The sequence below is a fragment of the Carassius gibelio genome, chromosome A14 (genome assembly GCF_023724105.1).
Source record: "Carassius gibelio isolate Cgi1373 ecotype wild population from Czech Republic chromosome A14, carGib1.2-hapl.c, whole genome shotgun sequence".
In the NCBI taxonomy this organism is placed as follows: Eukaryota; Metazoa; Chordata; class Actinopteri; order Cypriniformes; family Cyprinidae; genus Carassius; species Carassius gibelio.
The window spans coordinates 24,697,591-24,722,233 of record NC_068384.1 but is presented as its reverse complement, the minus strand read 5'-3'; the positions used below and the strand labels follow the sequence as shown (position 1 = coordinate 24,722,233).

The 24,643-nt window shown below is 38.2% G+C and overlaps 1 protein-coding gene across 2 annotated transcripts in view; it reads left to right on the top strand.

Annotated features, from left to right (window-relative positions):
- The window catches only part of LOC128026947 (neuroligin-3), a 197,254-nt gene that overhangs the window by 169,929 nt on the left and 2,682 nt on the right, over positions 1-24,643 (top strand). For both annotated transcript variants that reach the window (XM_052614249.1, XM_052614248.1), the window contains one exon: positions 10,616-11,405. In XM_052614249.1, coding sequence (XP_052470209.1) covers positions 10,616-11,405 — 790 coding nt within the window. The remainder of the gene's footprint in view (positions 1-10,615; positions 11,406-24,643) is intronic.

Sequence of the window (24,643 nt, the reverse complement as noted above, 5' to 3'; positions counted from 1 at the left end):
AAAAAAAAAAAAAAAAAATTCGTCAATTTGATGCAGTTGACTAAACGGTGATCTAGTTTTTAACATAACAGGATGATAACTATAACTGAAGGCATTGCATATTGTAAAAGACTTGTGTAAAAGTGTAGTTTTTAGGATGTTATTTTGCTCTACAATTATTATTAATATTTCTCATCAAAACTAGGCTAAATGATCTTCACTGTGTTAATCTCAGTACAGGATATTAGGGCTTACAGCATTCACACTGTGTGCGTGTTGCTGCGTAACAGAAGAGCATTATACCGCCCCGTCTATCTGTGCCAAGAAGTGCACTGAATCCAGGTGATTAACAGCTGTTTAGTTCAAAGCTACACTTTGCATTTTGTGTTTTTATATAGATTAACTAACATCTGGGTGTAAATGTTATGCCCTATCTTATGCAAATTATTGTACGGTTTATGACGATCAAGTTTGTTTAATAATTCTTGATGTCTCACTGTTGAAAAAAAAAAAAAAAAAAAATCACATGTCTTAACATTTAATAATTTCCGCTTGTCTACGTGTGAACATGCTGTTGCAGCAATGTTACCCGCTTATCTTAAGTGTGACTTATGCAAGTTTTGTGAAACTGTCTTACAGTTTGCATGTTATCAAGTGTTTCATGTTGACTATTTCTGTTAAGCCTGAAGTATTTTTCCTCTGGGTTTGCAGATGTTTTCTTTTATTAAATTTGGTGGAGAACACATGGGCACGTTTGTGTCAGTATTGATTTCATTCTCTTCTCTCACTGACGTGTAACAGGTACTACGCAATGAGCAAATGTCTCTGGCACATGTGAGCTGATCCAGCGGTAGCGGGTGTCTAGTGACCCGTTTGAAGCATCTATAGTCATGTTCCAATGTTTAGGATACAGTCTGCTGATAGTATGTAGCATCAGATCCCCCAGCTCATTTCAAACATGCGCTGCAGTCCGATCCCGATGAGACTGTAATATTCTATAGCTGTTTGGCCCTTGTGATTGCAATGGAATTGATTTGCAGCCAGCCAGCTTGCCTAATCTATAGTGTCTTGCTATTGTGAGGAAAACAAGGACATTATGGTATTTCAGAAAGCGGCCTGACCCTGGAGGCAATTTGTTGCATTATAGGCATCACTTGGCTGCCTTGGAAAATGAACTCCTCAAAACCTCAGCTGCTACCTTCTGTGTCTTGTCGTTGCATGTGGTGTAGCTATGGAAACGGATGTTTCTGAGTCATAGAAATGAGAGGAAGTAAAAAGGAATTGTCACTTGAAGCACTGGCTCTTGCATGTGGCATGGTGACAGTAAACTGCGTTGATGAGCGCGGCTTGGTTTTTGCGGTCTGTTATGTAAAACCTGTCAGAGGGTTGGAGTGGGGCGGCAAGGAAAGAAGAGAAGAGGGTGGTAATGACATGCTGGGCATAACCAGAGGCTGTCCTACGGAGGGATCCCACATTATAGAGGCTACAGAGAGACAAGAGGGATTTGATGCTTGGGAGGGATTTTTAGCTGTGCTGGAGAGACAGCTCAGGAGTCTGAGCCCAGAGCACAGACGGGCTAAAACACATAATCTGTGTGTGTGTGTGTGTGTGTGACAGCCAATAGATATGAAAGTGGGGCTTGTGATGAGAGTACTGGCAGTTCTGAAAAACATCAATAGTCGATAGATAGAGAGAGAGAGAGAGAGAGATGGATGGATGGATGGATGGATGGACGGATGGACGGATAGATGGACAGCTCAACAGTTTCATACCATCTCATCAACAGGAGTGATGCAATGTTTCAGAAACTACTCAGTGAGAACGAACATGCTGTCACGTCACACAATCACAGCAAATCAGAATATATTTGGTCTTGTATAAACAACTGGATAAGGATTTCACTGTGGGCGGAGCTGAATAGCGAAATGACACAGAAATAGGATTCCTTTATTATGTCATTATGTTATGTTATTGGTTAGGACACAATGAGGAGCTGTGTAACATGTTATTATGAACTGGATGTAGTCCATGCTAAAACAATATGGAATTATGAGTGAGCTGTCTTATAGTAAATATGTGCAGTAATGAGTCTTTGAGGGTGGGTTGTTATTGTTGCTGCAAATAAGAAAAAAAAATGTCTGAAATGAGCAGCTGCTCGTCACTACACAAGGGCACTGGTCACGGGTTCGTACCTGAAGTGAATAATCCTTCGCTCGCAGCAGCATGAACATGTTCTGTTCTGCCTTTTCGCCGGTGTCTTGAGAACGGTGGCAGCTGAGGTTGAAAGCAAAGCAAAGCAGCGTGTTTTAGCGAGGCCAAATGAGTGATTACCTCCAACTCCTGTCATAATTCACCATGACCTCAATCTGCCAGCGAAAACTCTCCCTGACTGATCGAAGTTCAGGTGCTCTGCTCTGATGTTAAGTGTAGTTAGATAGAATTGCCTTTATCTGTCGCCTGTACCAGGCTCACAAATTAGATGCGCAGTGCTAACGGTTCAGGTCGGCACTGGGGAGAGCTAATTATGCCTGTAATCAGTTTGCTAATGTGTTGAGTTTCCGATCTGCACCAAATCGTGTTCTTGTCGAAATAGGACATAAATCCCACAGCTGTGACAATAAAAAATATTGTCTTAGTATAACATGTAAGCGCAAAATATTTAGCTTAATACATTTTTTTGTTAAGATAAGCAAGAACACAGGCTGTTTATAAAAGAAGAATCTCTTTGCCTGCATATGAATCTAGAATGCCATGGTGACCTTCACCTGAAATAATTTCTAGAATCCAGCGTATGAATCACTGTGGCACCATGGTGACCCTTCTGCTGATACAGGGTCAGGAACTGAATATTTATTAGCACTCTGAAGCATTTGTGACCCAGATTGTAATGCTAACAATAGTAAATACATGCACGTTACTCATGTTACCCTCTTTGCACTGAAACAAACGCAGCATGTCAGCAGTACAATCAAACATCAGACATTGTTTGCTGTTTTCAGACTTTCACAATCTGGCTGATCAGAGGGTGCACAAAAGGAGGGGCAATATACAGTTTAATGATTGTGTGATCTGTGCGAGTGCAAGACACTTTCGAACGAACTTGCTTTCTGCCATATTGTTTCTTTTTTTTTTTTTTTGGATTTCACATGTTTTTGGATTCTGAAACGTGTCAGAGTTTAATTAATAATATTATTAGTGCTGCTGTATGCATAGCTCTTAACAGCTATAATTGAAGAAGCAAAACACATTTGTAACAGTATTAGATCATGCACGATGTCTTAAAGAAACAGCAGCCTAAGTAAACCTGCTGCTTCTGTGACATTACTACTTATGTATACAGTGAAGATTATCCAGTGTTAATTTACATTTTTATAGATTGTTCAGTTTCTGTAGTAATTCTGAACCAAATTATTACTGTTTATTACTGTTAATTACATTTGTATGTTTGGGCCCTATCATCGGGCACAACGCAAGTGTTTTTTGCTAGTTTCAGCCCGACACACTTGGCATTTTCAGGTCCTTTGCCACGTTGTTTAAATAGCAAAGGCATTTGTGACCATGTGTGTGCCCATGAGCATGCTGTTCTGAAAATGAGGTGTGTTCAGGCGCAGTGCCACTGAAATAGATTTTGAATGCCATTTTGCGCACAATTTATTCAGTTAAAATGTCTGAATATTGTAAAAATAAGTGTATTCAAATCTCAAAGTTTTTAGTACTATCACTTATTCATTTCATTTAGGTATAACTACCAAATGTGCATCACATGAAATTAATAAATACATGGTAAAGCTGCTTAATCCAAATGGATGGAAATGCTAAATAATTCTGCTTAATAATTTACTGCATACTGAGAACTCAGAAAAGCTGGCCCATTGGAACGAGGGGAAGCGAACAGATACAGTCTTGGCTTTCCATCGTTCATACTACAGACAACATGTGAATGCTTTGGAGAGAGAGTCAATATCCTCTACATCTGCTCCCTCACCCTGGGAGTCTGGCCACTGTCCTGTCCTGAGGTCTGTGGCAGAGCGAAGAGCTCTGCTATTCTTAGCCTCGAACGCAGACATGCAAACAAATACACATGTGTCAGATGTTAACAGTACCCCAGCACTGCATCTGACAGCACACCAACAGCATATTTCCCCAACCGCTTCAGCAGCAGAGCAATTGCAAAAATTAAAGGTTACGCAGGTAGGTTGGATTGGAAATATCACAACCTGCCCATCTGCAAGGTGTGAGTGCTGGATAATCGAACCGCCTTGGTTCCTCTTCATCGCTTGGGCTCCAGAGAGTTATCTTAGGGGAAATGAGAAAACTTAAGAAGTGGGTAAATTTCCTTAGTGTGCAGTGGGCCAACAAAGAAAGCCCGCGCTGTGGATCAATTGTGCAGTCAGGTAAGAAAGTGCCCGAAGGAGGGTGAATCAGGAAGTCTCCAAGAAAAACAAACCTAGTAAGAGCACAAAGGAGAGAAACAACTTTTTTAGACTCAGCGCCACACTGGCCCGGCTATATCTCTCAAGGCCTTCATAATCATTGAAAAGTATGCATATGCTAGCTCACTTGGGTATTTCTGAGTCTGCGCTGCAGAGGAGTGGTAATAGTCATATTGAGCAGTCATTAGGGTGGGAGTGAGGCCAAAACAGTTCTCGCTGCTGGGATGTGTGGTACATTGCGCTACCTACGCACTGCTAAGCCCAGACTTCTTTGTTGTTGATAAAAAAGAAGTAGGAGTGTAAGTGTAGTTGAAGATTTGGATTCCGTATGCATGTTTTTATCAGTGATCTAAGCCCTTGAGAGCACAGGATGTGTTGAAAGGTTTGAGTGCTGCCATGGGGATGTTAAAATGTGAGTCCTGGATCTCAGCACCTTCAGATACACATCTAGACACAAATGTGGGTGTGGATTATACTGTAGCTGAGAACGTTTCAGCGGTGTGGATGAAGTTTTGTTGCATTGCTCGGCCCATGCCCATCTGTGCCCATGTTTGTGCAATGATTAGTTTAAATCATATTCTGCGTTCTGTGTTGCTTTGGCAGCCGTGATTATCTGAGATCAATGCAAACGAACTCTGAGAAAATATTTAGACCTAAATGGGTTTTGCTGGTCATTTAAGTATTTTAATTAAAGGCTCACGCCATCTTCAAATAATAACAGAAGGCTTCTCACCTTTTTTAAATGTGACGTTATAATAAAGTTGACAGTAAGTTAAAATATATTGATTTAATGTTAATGTGGGTTAGACGAACAAAGCTAGACAATGGACAATGAAACTTGAGGGCTATGTATATCAAAAAATGGTGTCAAGCAAATGCTCATTAAAAGTTATTTCACCATAAAATGTTAACCATGAATACAACAGAGCAAAAATAAATCTGATAAGTGGACAGACATTTGCTCATTTGCTCAAATCCTTCACTCATTTCTGCATGGTGTGCTATACTAGTTTGCCCACTCATTCATTAATTCGTTATAGTGAATACTGCATAGTGTGCTACAGTATATATGGAATAGTGAGAGATTTCACTGACACTGAAGAGAATAAAAACTAATGCTGTTTGATTTGGTTGTGAAAGTCACCTCTGGTGGTCATTGACACACAGCAGCCATGTGTGTTTATTGTTCATTTCGTGGTTGTGAAAGATTCAGTCCTCCTTGGGGTTAGCAAGGGGTAGCTTTTAGTCATGCCTAATCACAGGTAAATCATGGCATCTTGTTCTAACTCATCTAAACAGCCTTTCCAGTTATTCTTTTGTATCAGTGGTAACCATTACCCTGCTACACCCCAGTAACCTACTTTGCTTTCAGACAGAAGGTGATGGTTTAATTTAATTAAATACAACATTAAATACTGATTGCATGTATTAACATCTACACGTGGTGGTTGGAAGAACAAAGCTTCGCCTGCTGAAAAGAATACTAAAACCAACCTAAACCTTTTTATATAGGCTTCAGGCACATTCCAGCTGGTCAGACTGGGAGACTAGTTAGGGGAGCGTGGGTAAGATGAGCCTTTTTTTTTTATTATTATTATTATGTGATCCTCAAGATAAGGGAAAATAATGCAGAAGTACAATGAAAGTATCTAAAGTCATATCAGGATGTTTCCTATCATTTATTAAAAATTTCAGAATGTATCTATGTATAAAGGGTTCTAAAAATATGGCTTCTTATAAAAAGGTTTTCCCTTGGCGTACTTTGCCCCAGGTTAAGGGTAAGCTGACCAGAGACAGTGGGTAAGATGCACCATCTGGGTGTAAAAATGACAATCTTGAATCTGATTCAAACCCATGTGAATTTTTTAAACTAACTAAATCACATTTTCCTTTACAAACAGTCATATTTGACTCTTTATAAAGAATAAGCTTCTTTTTTGCACTAAAAATCTTTTATCCGCACTGTTTGTTCACTTCACTGATTTGCATCTGATCTGCCATGTGCCTTGCGCTGCTTTCTTTAACTTTATTTTTAATTTTATTGTCTTTTTTTTTACATTCCATTATTGTACATGTATAGTTGTATCTTATATTTTATATTTGATCTAGATTTTTAGGTTCTACTGTTAGCATTATCTGTATGCACCGGGGGTCTGTAATTAACGCAGTAATGCAATTTGGATTCTCTGTATGTATGTACTGTACATGTGGAAGAATTGACTATAAAGCAGACTTGACTTGACTTGATTTATTTTCTTAAAGCTAACTTAAACAATATAAACCAACCAAATGAAGTTTAAATCTTTAATTAATTTCTGAAACAATAAGTTGAACCCAAAAGTTGTAACCTTCCCAAAAACAGACTAAACAGAGTTTAAGTAAAATTAAATAAAACTGAATAAGATTAATTCAGAGAAGAATTTGGAGCACTTGTACATTGTCCCTATCAAATAAACTACAAAATAATGTATATATCTGATAAACCAAACCTTAATATCACATAATATCTCATTAGAGTTTTTTATTCACCTGATTTTCACGAGCAACTGTTACATTTTCAATTGTCTTAGTACAATTCACACAATCACAAAGTATCCTTTTCACTACACAAAAACAAGTGTTTCATCTATAAAAAGTCTCGTTCACAGTAACAGTCTTTCATAAAGCTCTTACTATCAAACTTTTCATATGCACGACTTCTCATTAAGTTTAATACATTTGTATATTATTATTATTATCTAACTAATCTTAATGGTTGACCAGTGAATTTGATACATCTATAATAAAATACATAGATATAGATTCAATAAATGTGACCCTGGAGCACAAAACCCAACCTGTCTCAACCTGTTAACTGTCACCTCATCCCGTATACGGGACGCCTACGTTAACTTCACTATATCACAATTTAATCCTATTCTAATCATGACAAACATCGTTGGAAAGGTCTAAGACTCCTAAATACATATTTTACCTTTTTTGTTAAAAATGATGTAGGAAAAGTAATAGATTAATTTATGGCAAAAGTGCACCTCAAAAACATACATCATAACAGGAGTTATTTGGACCTTTGTAAAAAAAAAAAAAAAAAAAAAGTTTTCTTTATTGCCTTTTTCTCTATCACACTTTAGAAATCATCAGAAATGTTATGTCACTTGAAAAACTTAAAATCTCAAAATTCATCCTTTGAAACCCATTTTAAAATCAGACATTGCATTACCATGGAAATGGTACATCAATGTAATGTTACAAAATTATTTCAGTCATGAATTATAAAAATGTATAATCTATGTTCAAAAATGTGAGTGACAGTTAACAGCCTAATTCGCTGGGGTATATTTTTAAGAATAGCCAAAAATACACTGTATGGGTCAAAATTATAGATTTTTATTTTATGCCAAGAATCATTGGGATATAAAGTAAAGATCATGTTTCATGAACATATTTAGTACATTTACTACCGTAAATATATAAAAACTGAATTTTTGATGAGTAATTTGTATTGCTACAGACTTTATTTGGATAACTTGCCAAATTTGTCAATATTTAGATTTTTTTAGCAAGGAGACAGATTACATTAAATTAAGCATTTTACATTACATTATGCCGTGTGATACTGTATGTAGAGGCATTACAATGATAGAGACACATTACCACATTGCACATAACCAGAATTAAGTCACCTTATTTTATATTGTGCTTTATAAAATACAGATTATATAAAAGCAGCTTTACAGTGTCAAACAGTTTGTCAATTCTGCAAGAGGACAAACAGTCCTGAAAACATTAAACATTTTTCAGTTAAGGTCAGTTCATTGATGACGATACTGGCAAGGTAACAAAACTCCATCAGTGACAGAAATGGATAAAAAACCTTGGGAGAAACCAGCCTCAGTTTGGGGGTCAGTTCTCCTCTAGCCAGATGAAACCAGGATGGCGTGGTTTAATTCGAGGCTGCAACACAGGTCATACTGAGCAGAGGACTCGTCTGGTTCTCACGGTCTTGTCCTGACAGCCGTCTAGTTGACGAAGTCTTCACATGGGATCTGTCTCCACGGCTCATCTTAACTGCAAGAGTGTGTCTGCTTCCCGAACAACACTATGTAGATTGTTCCAGCATTTGGTCACTAAATAGGAAAAATATCTGCCAGCCGCAGTTGATTTTGATATTCTAGGTATTATTAAATGCCAAGAGCTTTAAGATTGCAGTGGATGTGAAGGAGTATAATGCGATATGAGCTCGCTCAAGTAATGAGAAGCTAATCATTCAGGGCTTTATGAGTAATAAGCAAGATTTTAAAATATATTTGTTGTTCAATAAGGTGCCAGTGCAATGTTGACAGGACCGGGCTAATATGGTCATAGTTCCTGGTTCTAGTAAGAACTCTTGCTGCTGCATTTTGAACCAGCTGGAGTTTGTTTATTAAGCGTGCAGAGCAACCACCCTATAAATCATATAATAATAATAATAATAATCTAACCTTGAGGTCATAAATGCATGGATTAACATTTCTGCATTTGACAGAATAATATAATCTTGATTTAGATATATATCTTAAGATGGAAAAAATCAGTTTTACAAATGCTAGAAATGTGGCTTTCTAAGGAAAGATTGCGATCAAATAGCACACCTAGGTTCTTAACTGATGACGAAGAATTAACAGAGCAGCCATCAAGTGTTGACTTTCATCTGAAAACGTCAGCTAGATTATAGATTCAGTCATACGGCACAGTGACAGTGCACTTTACAGTAAATTCTGTTCAAGCTCAAAACCTTATGGTCATGTCATATCTCCATCACACCTTTTAACAAAATGGATAAATACCTTTACAAACATTATGGATTTTGTGTGAGTTATGCAAGTCAGACAATGTCAGTTTTTTTGTAACACGACAATTATCGCGTGTAATTATTTCAGCAACCAAGATTATTTGAAACACATTTATCTTTCATTGTTTTCTCTTGAATTAACTTAACTTGTTAAAAGTACTAAATTGAAAGAAGATCCTACTGTTGTGTTTTGGTGATTAAATCAGATGTTATCATTATTCTAAATATTAAAATAATCGTATGTTTTTAAACAATGATTATGTTGATTGAAAACGTAATAATTGTAATAAAAGCATGAGATCAGTTTAAAAAAAAAAATGACTAGCTTTCTTACAAGTGTGATCAGTTTGCAAAAAGCTTTCCAATTCGGGTTAATATTTAGCTTAAGGATTTGAATGTTTTTGTATGTTGCGAATTCACCTGTATGCATCATAAATATTTTATACCTGGATAAATTTATTTTGATATACTGTAACTTCCATTACATCTGTTATGCTAAAGTAAATTGGTACCTTCTACTCCTCCCATGTGTTTCTCCTTTTCAAAGTCTGGCAGAAGTGATGGGTGGTTCCAAAATACATGGTCACATGACAGTAAAAGTATACAGGTGCCAAGATACAGGAGGTGGGTCAACTTACCCCCTGGCTCAACTTACCCCATTCCTCCCTACTTTAAGACCAGCCAACCAGCTTAAGTTGGTCTAAGCTGTTTCAGCAAAGTAATCAGTTAGTACTAAGCTATCAAGCAAAGCTGTTTGCATTAAGCTTGTATCCTAATATAATCACATACTGAGTAGCTGCTACATTTGCTTGGAATCTTAGTGGTTTACCATTAAAAAAAAAATGTATGAATTATGAAATATGAATGAAATTCAAACACATTACATCAGCTATATATTGTCACTTTCATGGGACCTACCAGCGTCAGTTTTGTTGCTTCATTTCCATGACTTCTCTTACATGGACCACAAGTTGTACAGTACTCTAGATCATCTGGGCACTTTTCATCTACTGTTTTTCAGAACCTATGAATTCGGACATAATTGTACAATTTACTCACACTTGATGATATGGAAATTGTCATATTCGAATACAAACTAAGCGATCAGCTTCCTTAGCTAAAGCTAACATAATAAATGCAAAGAAAGAGAAGTGGTAAATTTGGCCATCTACATCTTTTTTTCATATTATGTGATACATTAAGAAATTAATGTTCATATTTTCATGATAATACTACATCACAGTAAATCAGGTACCGAATAGAACCATTCCTTTAATTAAAGTATGCCGAACACATTAAACTCCAAGTCCTGCTTCATATTCATTTATTGCTGCGCTGTTTAAAATGCTTTTTTTTTCTCCTTTTGCTGCAGGACTGTTTCATCGTGCCATAATCCAGAGTGGCTCAGCATTGTCTAGCTGGGCTGTCAACTACCAGCCGGTTAAGTACACAAGGCTGCTGGCAGAGAAAGTGGGCTGTAATGTGCTGGACACACTAGACATGGTAGACTGCCTGAGAAAGAAGAGTGCTCGTGAGCTGGTGGAACAAGACATCCAGCCAGCGAGATACCACGTAGCCTTTGGCCCAGTCATTGACGGCGATGTCATTCCCGACGACCCTGAGATCCTGATGGAGCAGGGTGAGTTCCTCAACTATGACATCATGCTGGGTGTCAACCAGGGTGAGGGGCTGCGCTTTGTGGAGAACGTTGTGGACTCTGAAGATGGCGTCTCGGGCAATGATTTCGACTTCTCGGTCTCTGACTTTGTGGACAGTCTTTATGGTTACCCAGAGGGAAAGGATACACTACGAGAAACCATTAAGTTCATGTACACGGACTGGGCAGATAGAGACAACCCTGAGACACGCCGTAAGACTCTGGTGGCGCTTTTTACTGATCATCAGTGGGTGGAGCCCTCAGTGGTGACGGCAGATCTTCACGCCCGGTATGGGTCGCCCACGTACTTCTATGCCTTCTACCACCACTGCCAGAGCCTGATGAAGCCCGCTTGGTCAGATGCGGCACACGGAGATGAGGTGCCCTACGTCTTTGGCATTCCCATGATTGGCCCGACCGACCTGTTCCCCTGCAACTTCTCCAAAAATGATGTCATGCTCAGTGCTGTTGTCATGACCTACTGGACAAACTTTGCCAAAACTGGGTAAGTGCCTGCCTTACAATATGAAAAGTCTGGGGCATGTGCCATTATGGCATTGTGTGATGCACGGTGGCAACTGATTTTAAATTGACCAATCTAGGCTCTTTTCTCTCTACACAGTGGGAAATATATTAAAGTGTTCGTAACATATAAAGCGTGAAGAGTAGCAGCCCTAGTATTGAGCCTTGAGGTACTCCAAATATGATACATCTTCATTCACTGCTACACACTGATGGCGGTCATATAAGTATGATTTAAACCATGCTAATGCACTTCCATTAATGTCAACAAAGTGTTCAAGTCTATGCAAAAGAATGTTGTGGTCAATTGTGTCAAACGCAGCACTAAGATCCAATAAAACTAATAGAGAGATACACCCACGATCAGATGATAACAGCAGATAATTTGTAACTCTAAGGAGAGCAGTCTCAGTACTATGATATGGTCTAAATCCTGACTGGAAATCCTCACAGATACCATTTTTCTCTAAGAAGGAATATAATTGTGAGGATACCGCCTTTTCTAGTATCTTGGACAGAAAAGGGAGATTCGAGATTGGTGTATAATTAATTAGTTCTTTGGGGTCAAGTTTTTTGAGGCTTAATAACAGCCAGTTTGAAGGTTGTGGGGACGTATCCTAATGACAATGAGGAATTAATAATAGTCAGAAGAGGATCTATGACTTCTGGAAGCACCTCTTTTAGGAGCTTAGATGGTATAGTGTCTAACATACATGTTGTTGGTTTAGATGATTTAACAAGTTTATACAATTCTTCCTCTCCTATTGTAGAGAATGAGTGCAACTGTTCCTCAGGCGGTCTATAGTGCACTGTCTGATGCAATACTGTAGCTGACGGCTGAATCGCACATGAGTCTGCTGAATTTATGAGCACAGCAGTCAATCAGAGGATGTATTCTCTTATCATAAACAATAAAGTAAAAATGTACGTATGATGATAGTAAGTGAACATGAATTGGATGTCTCTGTATGCTGAAAACGACATCTCCCATTGGTCCACTCTCTTTCATAGCATCATCATGCTTCACCTTTGTCCCTGTTTTGAAAAGGTGACCTCTAGCGGCGAAAACTTACATTTGTCAACCTTGATGCATCCAGATTACTGGTAGCCTCAGCACAGAAACCAGGTAACATGAGTAATTAGTGGTGCATTTTATTACAGGATAACTTCTGACATCCCAGACACATTTATAATGTGGTTAATAATTAACTGATAATCCTTTATAATTTGTTATAGTTATTTAAAGGTGCACTATGCAGGATTTCCTCAAAAAATATAAATCCCCCAAAAGAATAGACTCACACAAAACTAACTCCTCTCAATAGTTACATGTAATCAGTGAGAAGTATGTGGTGTTTATGTCTACAGAACCATTGTCCTCTGCCTGTATTTATGTTTCTTCTATTATTCTTTCTTTTATTTATTTATTTATTTTTCAATTCTTCTGTTGCTGAGTTTGGGACATTTCTGCGCTGCAACCATTGATCAGTAGGTGGCTCATCTGTGTCTTGTATCAATGCAAACACAATTCGCTAATCTTTCTATTGCCTTATTGACTGAAAACTGTAAATTGACAAATTACTAGGCATCAGGATTACTTTTTCATGATGACACATAATTATTGTGTGTATAAGTGATCAAGACTGAAGATGGCTAAACTCACTCACAAATTACAGCCAGTCATTTAATTATAATCTGTTTATTAATCATAACTGTTCATTCACACACACATACACACACACACACACAGAGAGAGAATGTAATTTATGAATAAAAAACATATGTATATATTTGCAATGCACATCATTCAGCTTCTCTGTCTCATGTGATGCTGCTGCTGGTTGGACTGTGTCTTTTCTGGTAACTGATGTCATGTCAAGGACAGGGGGTGTGGCTTCTGGCAGTGTTGAGCCCGCCCATCAAGATTGCATGCCAAGTTTGAATGTTTACAAACAGTTAACCAAATCCCTTCATAGTGCACCTTAATGAGTTTAATCTCATGAAGTGATTACCTAATATGGAACCATCTCATTCCTAAATTCACTATTACTTATACTACTTAGTTAATTCTGTTTCTAGATTAGTTACCAGTAGCTGAAGCTGGAATAGCTTAAGGGTTGAATTACTGTTTTGTCCCAAATTTCTAAATTTGGTGAGTTAAATAAATTTGCACCTCCTGCACCTCGCTACATTTTGTGACCATCTACCCATACTCATGTTGCTAAAACTCATTCGATTTTTCCTTTACTGTAGAACTAAATGTTGAAAGCTGCTCTTTTCCATGCAGTGAGAAAACATGTCTGTGAATAGGTTTATTTGTACTTAAAATTCACAGAAATTATTAGCTGACAAGATTGCTGGTAGAGAACTGATACTATGAGGTAACAAGTTGGTAGGATTATCAGACATCGTATTTCTGTCATCCGTGAGTAAAATATTTAGCAGGATACTGATGTTTACAGTATACTGTATGAATTGTGCTTTAGACCACATCCAGAGAGAATTATCAGTGGAACTCATTGCATTTCTGCCCCTCAGTAATATCGATCAAAACCCCTCTCTTCAGTTGATCACTGCAGCCCCAGGTGACCGCATACTCAACAACGAATCCTCCCTCGCTCCCCGTTCTCCTTCCTGCTCAATCCTGCCCTGAGCACAAAGCATTATAGATCTGTATGAGGAGTGCTTGTAATCAGCTCGAACAACACAAATCTAATTTGACAACTGCTCTTACTGAGAAAAACTGATTGGTCATGTTGCTGCTTCTCCACTTTTACCAGTCACAATAAAAATGACACCCCTTGACATTTATAAATCATTCTTTAACTGTTAAGTGCACACTAGGTGTAGCCAAAAATAACATACACTGAGTGGAAATGCTAATGGATGAGTACCGCAGGCTATATTTCTTAAGCTGAATGCTCAAGTCAACAATCTGCAAGCACATCAGAGAACTTTTCAGAACAACATCTGTCCAGAAAATGTCAAATTAGCTCAAGGGCATGGGACATTTGTACGCGAAACCCCCACAGGGTAATGATTTTCTCAGTTTGACTGCCAGATTTTCTCAGTTTCTCAGCAAAAGCATAAAAATAAAAAATGAAATTGTTTGGTGAAACAATTTCCTTTCAGGTCTGGATTGACAATAGAAGTTAATAGATTTGAATCGATCCTCTATTTTAACAAACACAATATTGTTTCTTATTTATTAAGTATTTAAATATTTTAGATGAGTCTGTAAAATTCTAATTCTGTCCATCTTATCATAAAATAACTTAAGCTTATTTCCACTTTCTAAAATGTCATGTATTGCACATATATTTTGACATAAAGACACAAAACCATCATCTATCAAGCTTTAAAAACCCACCGTCCATAAAATAATCACTCACAGTAGCCTCAATCCTGCTGTCCTTTCTGCCATTTTAAAAGCATCCTTTCAGATATACTATCTTTACTATTATATAAAGATTATTTATTACATGACAAACACTGTATCCTCTTGCAGTCATTCATCTAATGGCTTCCAGCTGAACTGGCATTACAGAATCCATTTTAAGCACGACTAATGTGCTGAGATTCTGATATTACTGCCCATAGATTTGCTCCATTTATGTGGCTCTATTGTGAGGAGTGGATTATATAGGATATTGCTTAGCGGTCGGCTTGTACAGAGCAAAGGATTAGATGCCAGGATAATGAACCTCTCAATCACATAAAGTACACAAATCATCACTTCCATCTTAACCAGCAAACTCTGGTTTAGTTCTGATGCATGCTAGGGATACAGCCACTAATGTGCACTACAGCATTCCGAGTGTTCTTACAGCTTCTCCATGTGATGACCTAGATAGCACTCCCTAGCATCTCTCTAAATTGGACACTTGTACCTGATTCCAAATAAATATGGGAACTGGAGTCAAATAGGTGGACATTATATTAAGCTTGTGCCACTTAATGTCAACAGCATGTTTCATTCCCCAAAGTGAAATTCTTATTTCCGCTTCATGGTGCTTATAAGCCATGCCACCCCAATCCCCCCCCCCCCCCCACACACACAGCTTGAATACAGCATTAAAACAACCATTAACTGTGAAATCGGGGTAGAAAGGCATGTTTGGAAAAAAAAAGTGGCTAAATGAAGTGACAAAGTAACAGTGTTTCCCATTTAGATTCCAAGCTTGAGTATGAGGCTAATAGATATTATATTGTATTATATAGCAAATATTAATATTATTACAAATATTAAAACCAGTGTATTGAAAGTTATTATTTAAAAAAATAAATATCTGATGTAAAAACTGACAAATAAATACAAAATTTGTATAATTATTAACAGAACTATCAGGTAATAAAAATACATTTTAAAAACAATAATAATAATAACAATAATAGTAGCTTATTACTAGATCCTACTTATTAACTAGATCCTGAGAAATCCTGAGAAAAACTTATTACAGCCACATTTTAAGCCACATCAACAGCATACATCCACATCAATAAAAAGCATAAATGTCTTCTATTTGAAGTGGGTTTTATAAACAGGTGTTGGGACTGACAGTTCTCATAATGTGAAGAATCTGTGTAAATTTTTTAATAATTTCTTTAAGCGTTATGAAATATTTCTTACTCCTAAATGGACATTGTAACTGTCTCTGAGACAATTATTAAGAACCATTCATCTCTGAAATTAATGAAAGAATAATGGTAAAATGCTGCCAAGTGTAGGACTGTTAAATTGACTTCAAATCTCAAAGGGATTTTAGACAGGATTTTTTCTCAGCTTGTTATTAATAGTAGAAGTGTAATGCATTAGCACCCTAATTAATTTATCAAGTGTTAACCAGTGTTAACCATTAGTCCTGCAGAAAAACAAATGCATACAAGAACCTTCTTCTCACTTGACAACATATGTTGTGAATATAACTATGGATCTGTGAGACTAAAGAAAGACCCTCACTACGGTCTTCATAGAATGATAACCTTTGTTCCTCCTTCTCTCAATACCTTATGTAAACATAGTCATGCCTATGCCCCATGTGAGGAAAATGGTTAATATTCAACCACATCCAGTACCTAATTTGTAAACTGGGGCTTAAATACTCTTGGTAAAAATGCAGGGTTAGGCCAAGCAACACTCCCGTGCCATCTGCCTTCCACCGCAAACAATCTCCACTAACAGAGAGAGAGCACAGAGCTCTCCAGAGATACAGAGAAAATCCATTTAGAGGGACATATTTCAAATCTGTTTTCACAATAGGCCCATTCATTCATTGACCCTTCAAGAAATGCTGAAATAGCCAAGGTATATCAAAGGTATGTACTGGCTGCTTTGCCTTGATCCAATTGAAACTGTAAAAAAAGACAAGTGGCTCATAACTGGGTCCACCTCAGTGTTCACACACCAGTTTGAAAAATAATTTCCACCTTAGAGAGTAATTGGCCCGAATAGATGGGACTCTAGCATTGAGGGACAGACTCCACAGAGAACATACCCATAAGTGCAGAGCAGTCAGGTTTGGATGCCAAGTCTGTCTGTTTATCTGTGACAGAAGATCCGCTCGAGTTGGCAGCTGCCTTGGGCAGCCCTTTATCAATTGAATCAGTTTGGGAGCCATGGCCTTCCTGGCCAGCGTGGAGCCACCATCAGCACAGAGTAAGGACCCATCCTCTGAATGACTTGAGGAATCAACAGAAAAGTGGGAAAAGCATACAACAATCATGTTGGCCATTCTTGGGATTTTGAGAACACCTGAGCCAGAGCAGTCCTGCTGTACTATAAAGTACCATTCCTGACCATGAGTTGTTTCCCAGGGTGCATAAGAAATGGAACACTCAGGTCTGTCCAACATTTGTGGATGAAAGACATGATCAGGCATTACTGGAAATTGCATCAGTCTGCTCCTTATGGCAAATCTGAGCCAGCCATATCTGCCTGCGACATAAGACAGCTGATGACGTAACCTCACATCACGTGTCTGTTGTGAATGTGCTACCAAAGCCGAATCAATTAACATTTTGGAATCTTGATCTTCCACACACATTGTTTTCTTTAAGGCCGCCAGGAAAATAGCTAAGGTGTGACCCAAAGGAGCCGCACGTCCAGCAGCATAAATAGTGAGAAATCAGCTCAGTGAGAAAATAGTGAGAAATTAGCACACTCCTTGCCAGGGCAGCATGGATTAGCCAAGAAGTGCCTGGTTATCGCCTGCTTGGGAAGAAGAGGTCATCTATGAAGGTGAAGAACAGGTGAAGAAATGCTGTCCTGGCTGGGGGAAGAGATGATCAGAAAAAGAAATGATGAGCCTCAAATCTGTCCATTCTCTGAGATAAGCTCTAAAGAGTTAGTCAGGATCTTAAGATTCTTAAGCTTTTTGTGCTTTCTACATATGTGCTTTCTGTTGGTGGAGCAATGGTTGGTTTATCCACACACTTATGACATGCTGGTTTGAAATTGTAGTTGTACTCACCTAAATGTTTGCAAGCCCACTTATGATCATGACCACCTAAAGAGCATTCTCTCCTTCTACCATGCTCAGCCACCATGCTGTGAATCCAGTTCACATGACAGAGTTGTTCCTCCCTAGGCAGGACAGGGCCCAGGAGCAGTACTGCGTCTCTCTGCATTAGAAAACAGATGATTGGCTGTGGATCTTGTTTGACTTGCATGTCTCTGGCGGGCCTGGCTGCTGCTAGGGAAAGCATGCTCTCACAATATTTCAGACCTTTTTTGAATGCATGCAGGCCCTCATGGCATTGCAGCGGTGGGACTTGACCCCACACCTCCAAAGAGACTGGAGCCTAAATCCAGCGCCTTAGACCACTCTCATAAGCTGCACTGCAAGGATTATTATCCATATCCTCTGTCAGGTGGGCAATCCAAGACATGAGGGGCACCTCGATGTCCATCACGGGGATCCATTGCAGATTAACAAAACCAGCAGCTGTGAGATGGCATGGTCGCAATTGCAACTGCAGTAAATTATAGATATCTGAAAGAGAACATAATTCCAAAAACGTGTATCTTATCATACTAGATAGCTACAAAACAATGCAATAATGCCATATAATCACCACAATTCACAGGGACACAAGGCACCTGCACCACTTAAGTGATGAAATGAACTGTGTATAATCATTTTAATACTTTTTTCCTACCTGGACCTGATCTCTGAAGCGAGAAAGGTAAGAGAATGAGCTGGAAGTTCATCACGCTTTTATAGTTTGTAAAGCTCCGCCTCCAGGGTCATGCGCGTGACTTTGTTTACATTAGGTCTTGAAAGAAGGCGGAACAAAAGTTAACATTCTATTAAGACCGCAGTGATGGTCAGAGTGAGGTCGAAACCGATCTTGAATTGCTGGTGCATATCGCCTTTGTGCAGGCTACAACTGGACTACGAATGCTGCCGTGTGGATTTCTACAGAGATCGTAGTGCTAGCATTTGATGGACAGGAGCTGTTTCCTCTATATTCTTCTACTGTGTCATTCAGCCTCCAGTCAAACAGCCCATGCTGTGCTGAGCCAGACACATTGCTGAGCAGAATACTGTTGTCCTTTTCCTTTTGTCCTCCTATTTTCTCTGCCTCCCCCTTCAAGCTTTCTTGTAACAAAAATACAAACCAATCTCAGAAATGCTGAGGCCTGCTGGGATAAATTCCGATATTTCTGTTTGAGAAACCCATGTTTTTTAATGATGCTGTCCCTTGTGGATACATTGGCAAGTTCACCCACAGAATAAAACATAATTAATCAGTAATCAATAAGCCATGATTAATAAATAAGAGTTGGCTCTGGACGTGCCATGTTGACTGTAATCACTCAATGATTTGACATGCCTTGCATTTTGTGTTTTATTGATGCCTTTCTATCGACATCCCGTCTTATTGAAATTCTGTTGCCTGTACTTTATCTGAATGGCAAGCAGATGCTCATTTACTCGACTGTCTTGTCGTATCTGCCTCATGATTGTGAAAACAAAAATAATAATTTCAAAGCTGCATCTTAATGAGTGGTTTCCCTCACCGCTATACACCAATACGGAAACAGTCTCTTGAAATTCAGTTGACCCTGCACCCAAGGCTAAGCCTATCACTTTCTCTGTCTTTGAGCTAAATTGCTTCCCGCATCCGCTTGTTGTGTCGTTCCTAGACTACAGCAGCGAGTGCAATCGAGAATAAAAAGGTATTGTGCGTATTTTGTTTAACAGTCTAACTGCCTTCTCAATTATGTCTAGCACTTGTTGCTGTAGGAAATATGTTGGCAATGTGCAGGTTTGCTTTGGAGAAAGTAACGGAGGATCCATGAAGAGGCTATGCAGCATGTCGAATGTTATGAGTTGAAGCATCTTCTGAGGAGAGCTGACAGATCAGTTCCATACAGGAGTCAGAACATATGTTGACCATCACTCACCTTACCCATCCGATCAATAGCAGTCATAATGAAGAGGGCACAGGGGCCAGTGTCCTGCAGCTACCTGTATTACTTCAAAATCATTGCTTTCTTTTTGGCTCACTGACGGAGAATCTCCCTGACAGTGATGTAGAGATGTTCTAATATATTTCAAGATCTTTTTTGTACAATATGGTTCAGTGGTTATTAGTTATTTGTGCATAATTTTATAACAAATTAGCATTTTAAAAACTTTTGATTGCCCATGTAAAATCTAAATACCATCATCTATTCACATTCCTAACCCTAAGTATGAATTATAATAGTATCCTTATCAAGCACCTCTAATTGTCTTTTATCTTGTTCTGCGAGGAACTGAGAAAGTATTGTGGCCAGCCATTGACTATCAGAACTTTTAACAACCGCAGTTTAAACTTCCTGGGCTGACATGGGCTCTGTCATGCTGTTTTATGTTATATATTCTATCTGCTGACCTTGAGAAAAGCAAACACAGATAAGAAAAACTCTAAATGTAACACTGCATCTTTCAAAAGGGAAGCCAGTTGTGTGTGGACCTTGAAATGCACCGTAAAATGAAAAACCACACAAAGCAGTGCACACTTCCTCCTGTAGCCTATTTATAAATTATCCCTGATAGAAAACTTTAAAATTAAAAGTGCATGCACTACCTTGAGTTAGAATCAGTGCTATTCAGTTGAAGATGGAGTTTTCATGGAAATACGTGACCCTGACCAAAGTACGCTAAGACACTGAAGTGGAAACAGAAGCTTTTATGATGCCCCTTTGGATTTGGTGTCTCAGCATCCTCAGACATCCAAGTGCGGTTTTGTTTTTTACATTCATTTATCTTTCTCTTTCTTATCATTCTCTTTCTTTCTTTCTTTCTTTCTTTCTTTCTTTCCTTATTTTTTTCTCTTAGTTTCTCCTTGTACTGTATGTCTGTAAAGGTAAGTTTTTCAAGTGGCTTTTTGCTATGGCTTACTGGCTGAAGTCAATGGTCACATCCAAATTTTCTATGATATTTTAGTCATATGTCTATCTGTGAAAATACACACACACACACACACACACACACACACACACACACACACACACACACACACACACATATATATATATATATATATATATATTTTTTTTTTTTACGATTTATTGTTCATCAAGTGAAAATGATAAGCACTGATCACCAGCACACCTCTCATCAAAGAAAAAAAAAAGCATAAGGGGCACAAAAGTTTAATACTAGCTAAGTGGTTTAGAAGTACAAGCAATTAGCCTTAGCAAGCACCACTAAGGTAAAAAAAAATAATAATAATTAAATGACCATTAACAATTGAATTTTGTCCAGACTTAATTTTCTACTAGGATTCTAGAATATTGCACTGCTGCTATCGGATTCTTTGATGAAAATATCGTCAGACAGGATGGCGTTTAGGAAGTCCAACCTAGTTTGAGAATCTCAGTGGTGGTGGAGTAGTTTCCTCTCAGGGACTGAGATCTGAACGAGTGGCTCTGATAGAGGCTGAAGTGCGGCTTCACTGGGCAAGTCAAAGTGGCCTTACCCATAGAAACATTTGAGCGGTTTAGGAGCCGATTTGAGTACAGAACCCCAACAGCTGATTCATGCCCTCCGTTTGCACATACACTTCCACAATTGTGAGTTAGTGGAATGAATTTGGCACCAGCTCAGTCACTGGGGAGGGAAAACGCTTTTTATACATTATTGATATTGGTATGGTTACCTACTGTAATAAAGACATTGGACTTGCAGTTTTCTAATCCTTGAGAAGAAGTTTATATAAAATATGTTATATAATATATTATTATTATTATTATTATTATTGATATAATTTGTATTATTATTATTATTATTATTATTATACCAGGTAGTTGTCAAGGCAATGTTTCTCATTTTCATTTACTTTAACTTGATGTACTAAAAATATTATTATTATTATTATTATTAACAATAATTTAAATGAAAATGAAAACAAATTCTAAATATAAATAAACACTATAATAGCATCTCAGTGATAATAAAATAGCATCGGTCCAAATAAATAAGGCTAACAAATCCGAAATGACAAAACATCCAGTAACATAACCAAAACATGAGCTCAGTATACACAGCCATTACTGCAGGAAAAATGAGACTTGGCCAACATTGAATGACTCAGACTGCCTCATATCAGAGCCCCTCCCCTAGAGGGAGCCTTCAAGGTTAACAAAAAGAAGCATAACACTGCAGTACACTGGCAAGGAGACAAGAAACCTTAGACAAGAGGCATTTTTTAATGGATGTCAATGAAGAAGTGTTTTCAATACACTAAATGAACTGCTTTTGTGAGGAAACAACTCACAATCGACAGCCTGTTGGCTAATCTTCAGTGTTTAGTATTCCTTCTTTTTTGGTGTTTGTGCCTAATGTTGAAAATCACATTTCTAAGCTGTAATACCTATGTTTTTTTTAATGCAATTCCAATTTATATGAGAATGCATGCATGTCCAAATCACAAATGGTGTTGTAAGGGTTACTCACTTAAAGACAATCATTTTAATACAAAACCTGATCCACTAGTTATAATATTATTCATCTTCATTTACAACAACACATTAAATCTCGAGCTAAACCCTCACGTGTGAAACACCCACAGATCAACAGCCTCTGAAGACACATCTAAAGCATCACCACTGACCGTCTAATCAGCAGTCAGTAGCATTGAAAACCTAGCCACAAACACAAATATGCTGTGTCATGCAAGTCGGTTGATTGACCATTAAGAGACCGTGTGGTGATATTGAGATACTAGCGTTTCTTATTAAGTGAGAATGCCGCAGGTACACCGACTGCCACTCACACGCCACGCAGCAAGAATTTCTTATATACGCTGCACCGCTGCGGCTTCATTGATGTCCTGTTCTCTGGCATGTTGCAACGTGGCAGATCAATATGACCTTACCTCTGCTGCCTGCTTCTTTGAAACTTAATTACTGATATTCAGCTACAAAGTCATCATGGTCCGGCTGCCAATATTCATTGGGGATCATTACCAGCCTAATAAAACTGGTTATTTATCGGCTTCTGAGCTGACATTCAACCTATCTCCATTTGCTTCTCTGCTCTGCACAGACAAGGCAAAAAAAACATGTGATTTGTCTTTAAACTAGCTCTCTTTTACTGTCCTTTTAGATGTACTTGATTTTCTGCATAGATGTCAGCACTGAAAAGTGGCTCTCCAACTGTTGTAGATGACACGACTTTATAATACAAATTTGATTAAAAAAAAAAATATATATATATTGTTTTATGTCTTCTTTCTGGTCTATTTTCTATATAGCTTTGTGCATATGCAATGCATGATGTGAAGCTGCACTGACATGTCAATTGGTGCACACACCACAATTTAATTCTGTGCGAGAGAAGCGATCAACAAAAAGAGCCAGAAATTATACTGTTTACGCTAAGCGTGTGATTGAGCATCAAAATGCTCAATTTCATGAGGACATGCACAACATTTCAAACATGATTTCAATAATATAACCACTTTGACAGACCATTCATAGACAGAAATGCTTTTATCAAATTTTCAAGAAGAAATAAATATTAATGCGTTTGAATTGAATTTGCATAATAACACATAGAATTACAGTGTCATCCTTTCTGAATGCTGTTATTATAGTATTATATGCATTTTCTGATAGGAAAATGGTGCTTGGCTTAAAATCAGTATAAATCACTTTTTCTTGTCACTTTTCATCCACTGTGAATTACAGAGGGTTAATAGGGATTGTCCCTACAATTTGGAATTTAATGACTTGTTTGAGAGAACGTTTTCTCCAATGATTCTGAGCATTTCTGATTAAATTATTCATTTATTTATTTCAATCAGAGATCAGTTACTAGTGGAGCTAAAAGACAACAAGTAGATGTGTTATTATTTATATGCCATATGTTCATACAGACAATAAATCAATATTGGCCACCTTGCTATGCCATTTGTGAGCTTGTAATGTCATTTGGAGAAACAGTGACCCCTGGAGGCTAAAGGGTAATACAACACACACACAAGGGCCCGTTGCCAGCATCCCCCCTTTAGCGTTTAGATTAATATGGTCCACTTTCTATCAGCACACTCGCTGTTAATGCAATCTGCACTGCTTTCCCAAAGCAATTAACGGAATGGATGCACTGCTGTTGTTTTATCAAAAACAAGTTGCATCCTGAAGCACATCTCAGCTGTTGATTAATTCATTTGTGTTTCACTTTAAAAGCCTCTGGCCCATCTCTTTTTTATACCGAATGAGCTGAGGATGCGTGAAGCCCAGCAGGCAGAGGTGCTTAGAGATATGAGCTGTAACGTAATGTCACACAGGGGAGAAATAGAAAATTATGATTTGGAAGAAGTGCCTGGCATCTTTATACAAGAAGATGAAGCAAGACAGATAGTAGTGTAGTGATGATGAGGCTTTGTCAAATTGTTTTGATGATTGGCGCAAACTCCAGGGATTGATATAAGAAAGGGTGCTAGCTGGTTGTGTTTTCATGCGTGTTGAGACTGACCAAGAATGAAGGTAGGGTTACACTGGAAAGAAAAACAAAGGCAGGGTTGAGAAGAAAGAAGCACAGAGATCTCCCTGCTGAATATCGTAAAGTGTGATAATGATAATAGTAAGTAGTCATTTAGCAGAAGCCTTTATCCAGCACAAATAGAGTGTGTGTCCGATCCTGCTCCTGCAGGGCCAATGCAATGTTCAGCTGAGTTTAGCTCCACCCTGCCCCAAAACACTTCCCCGGATGTTTTCAGTAATCC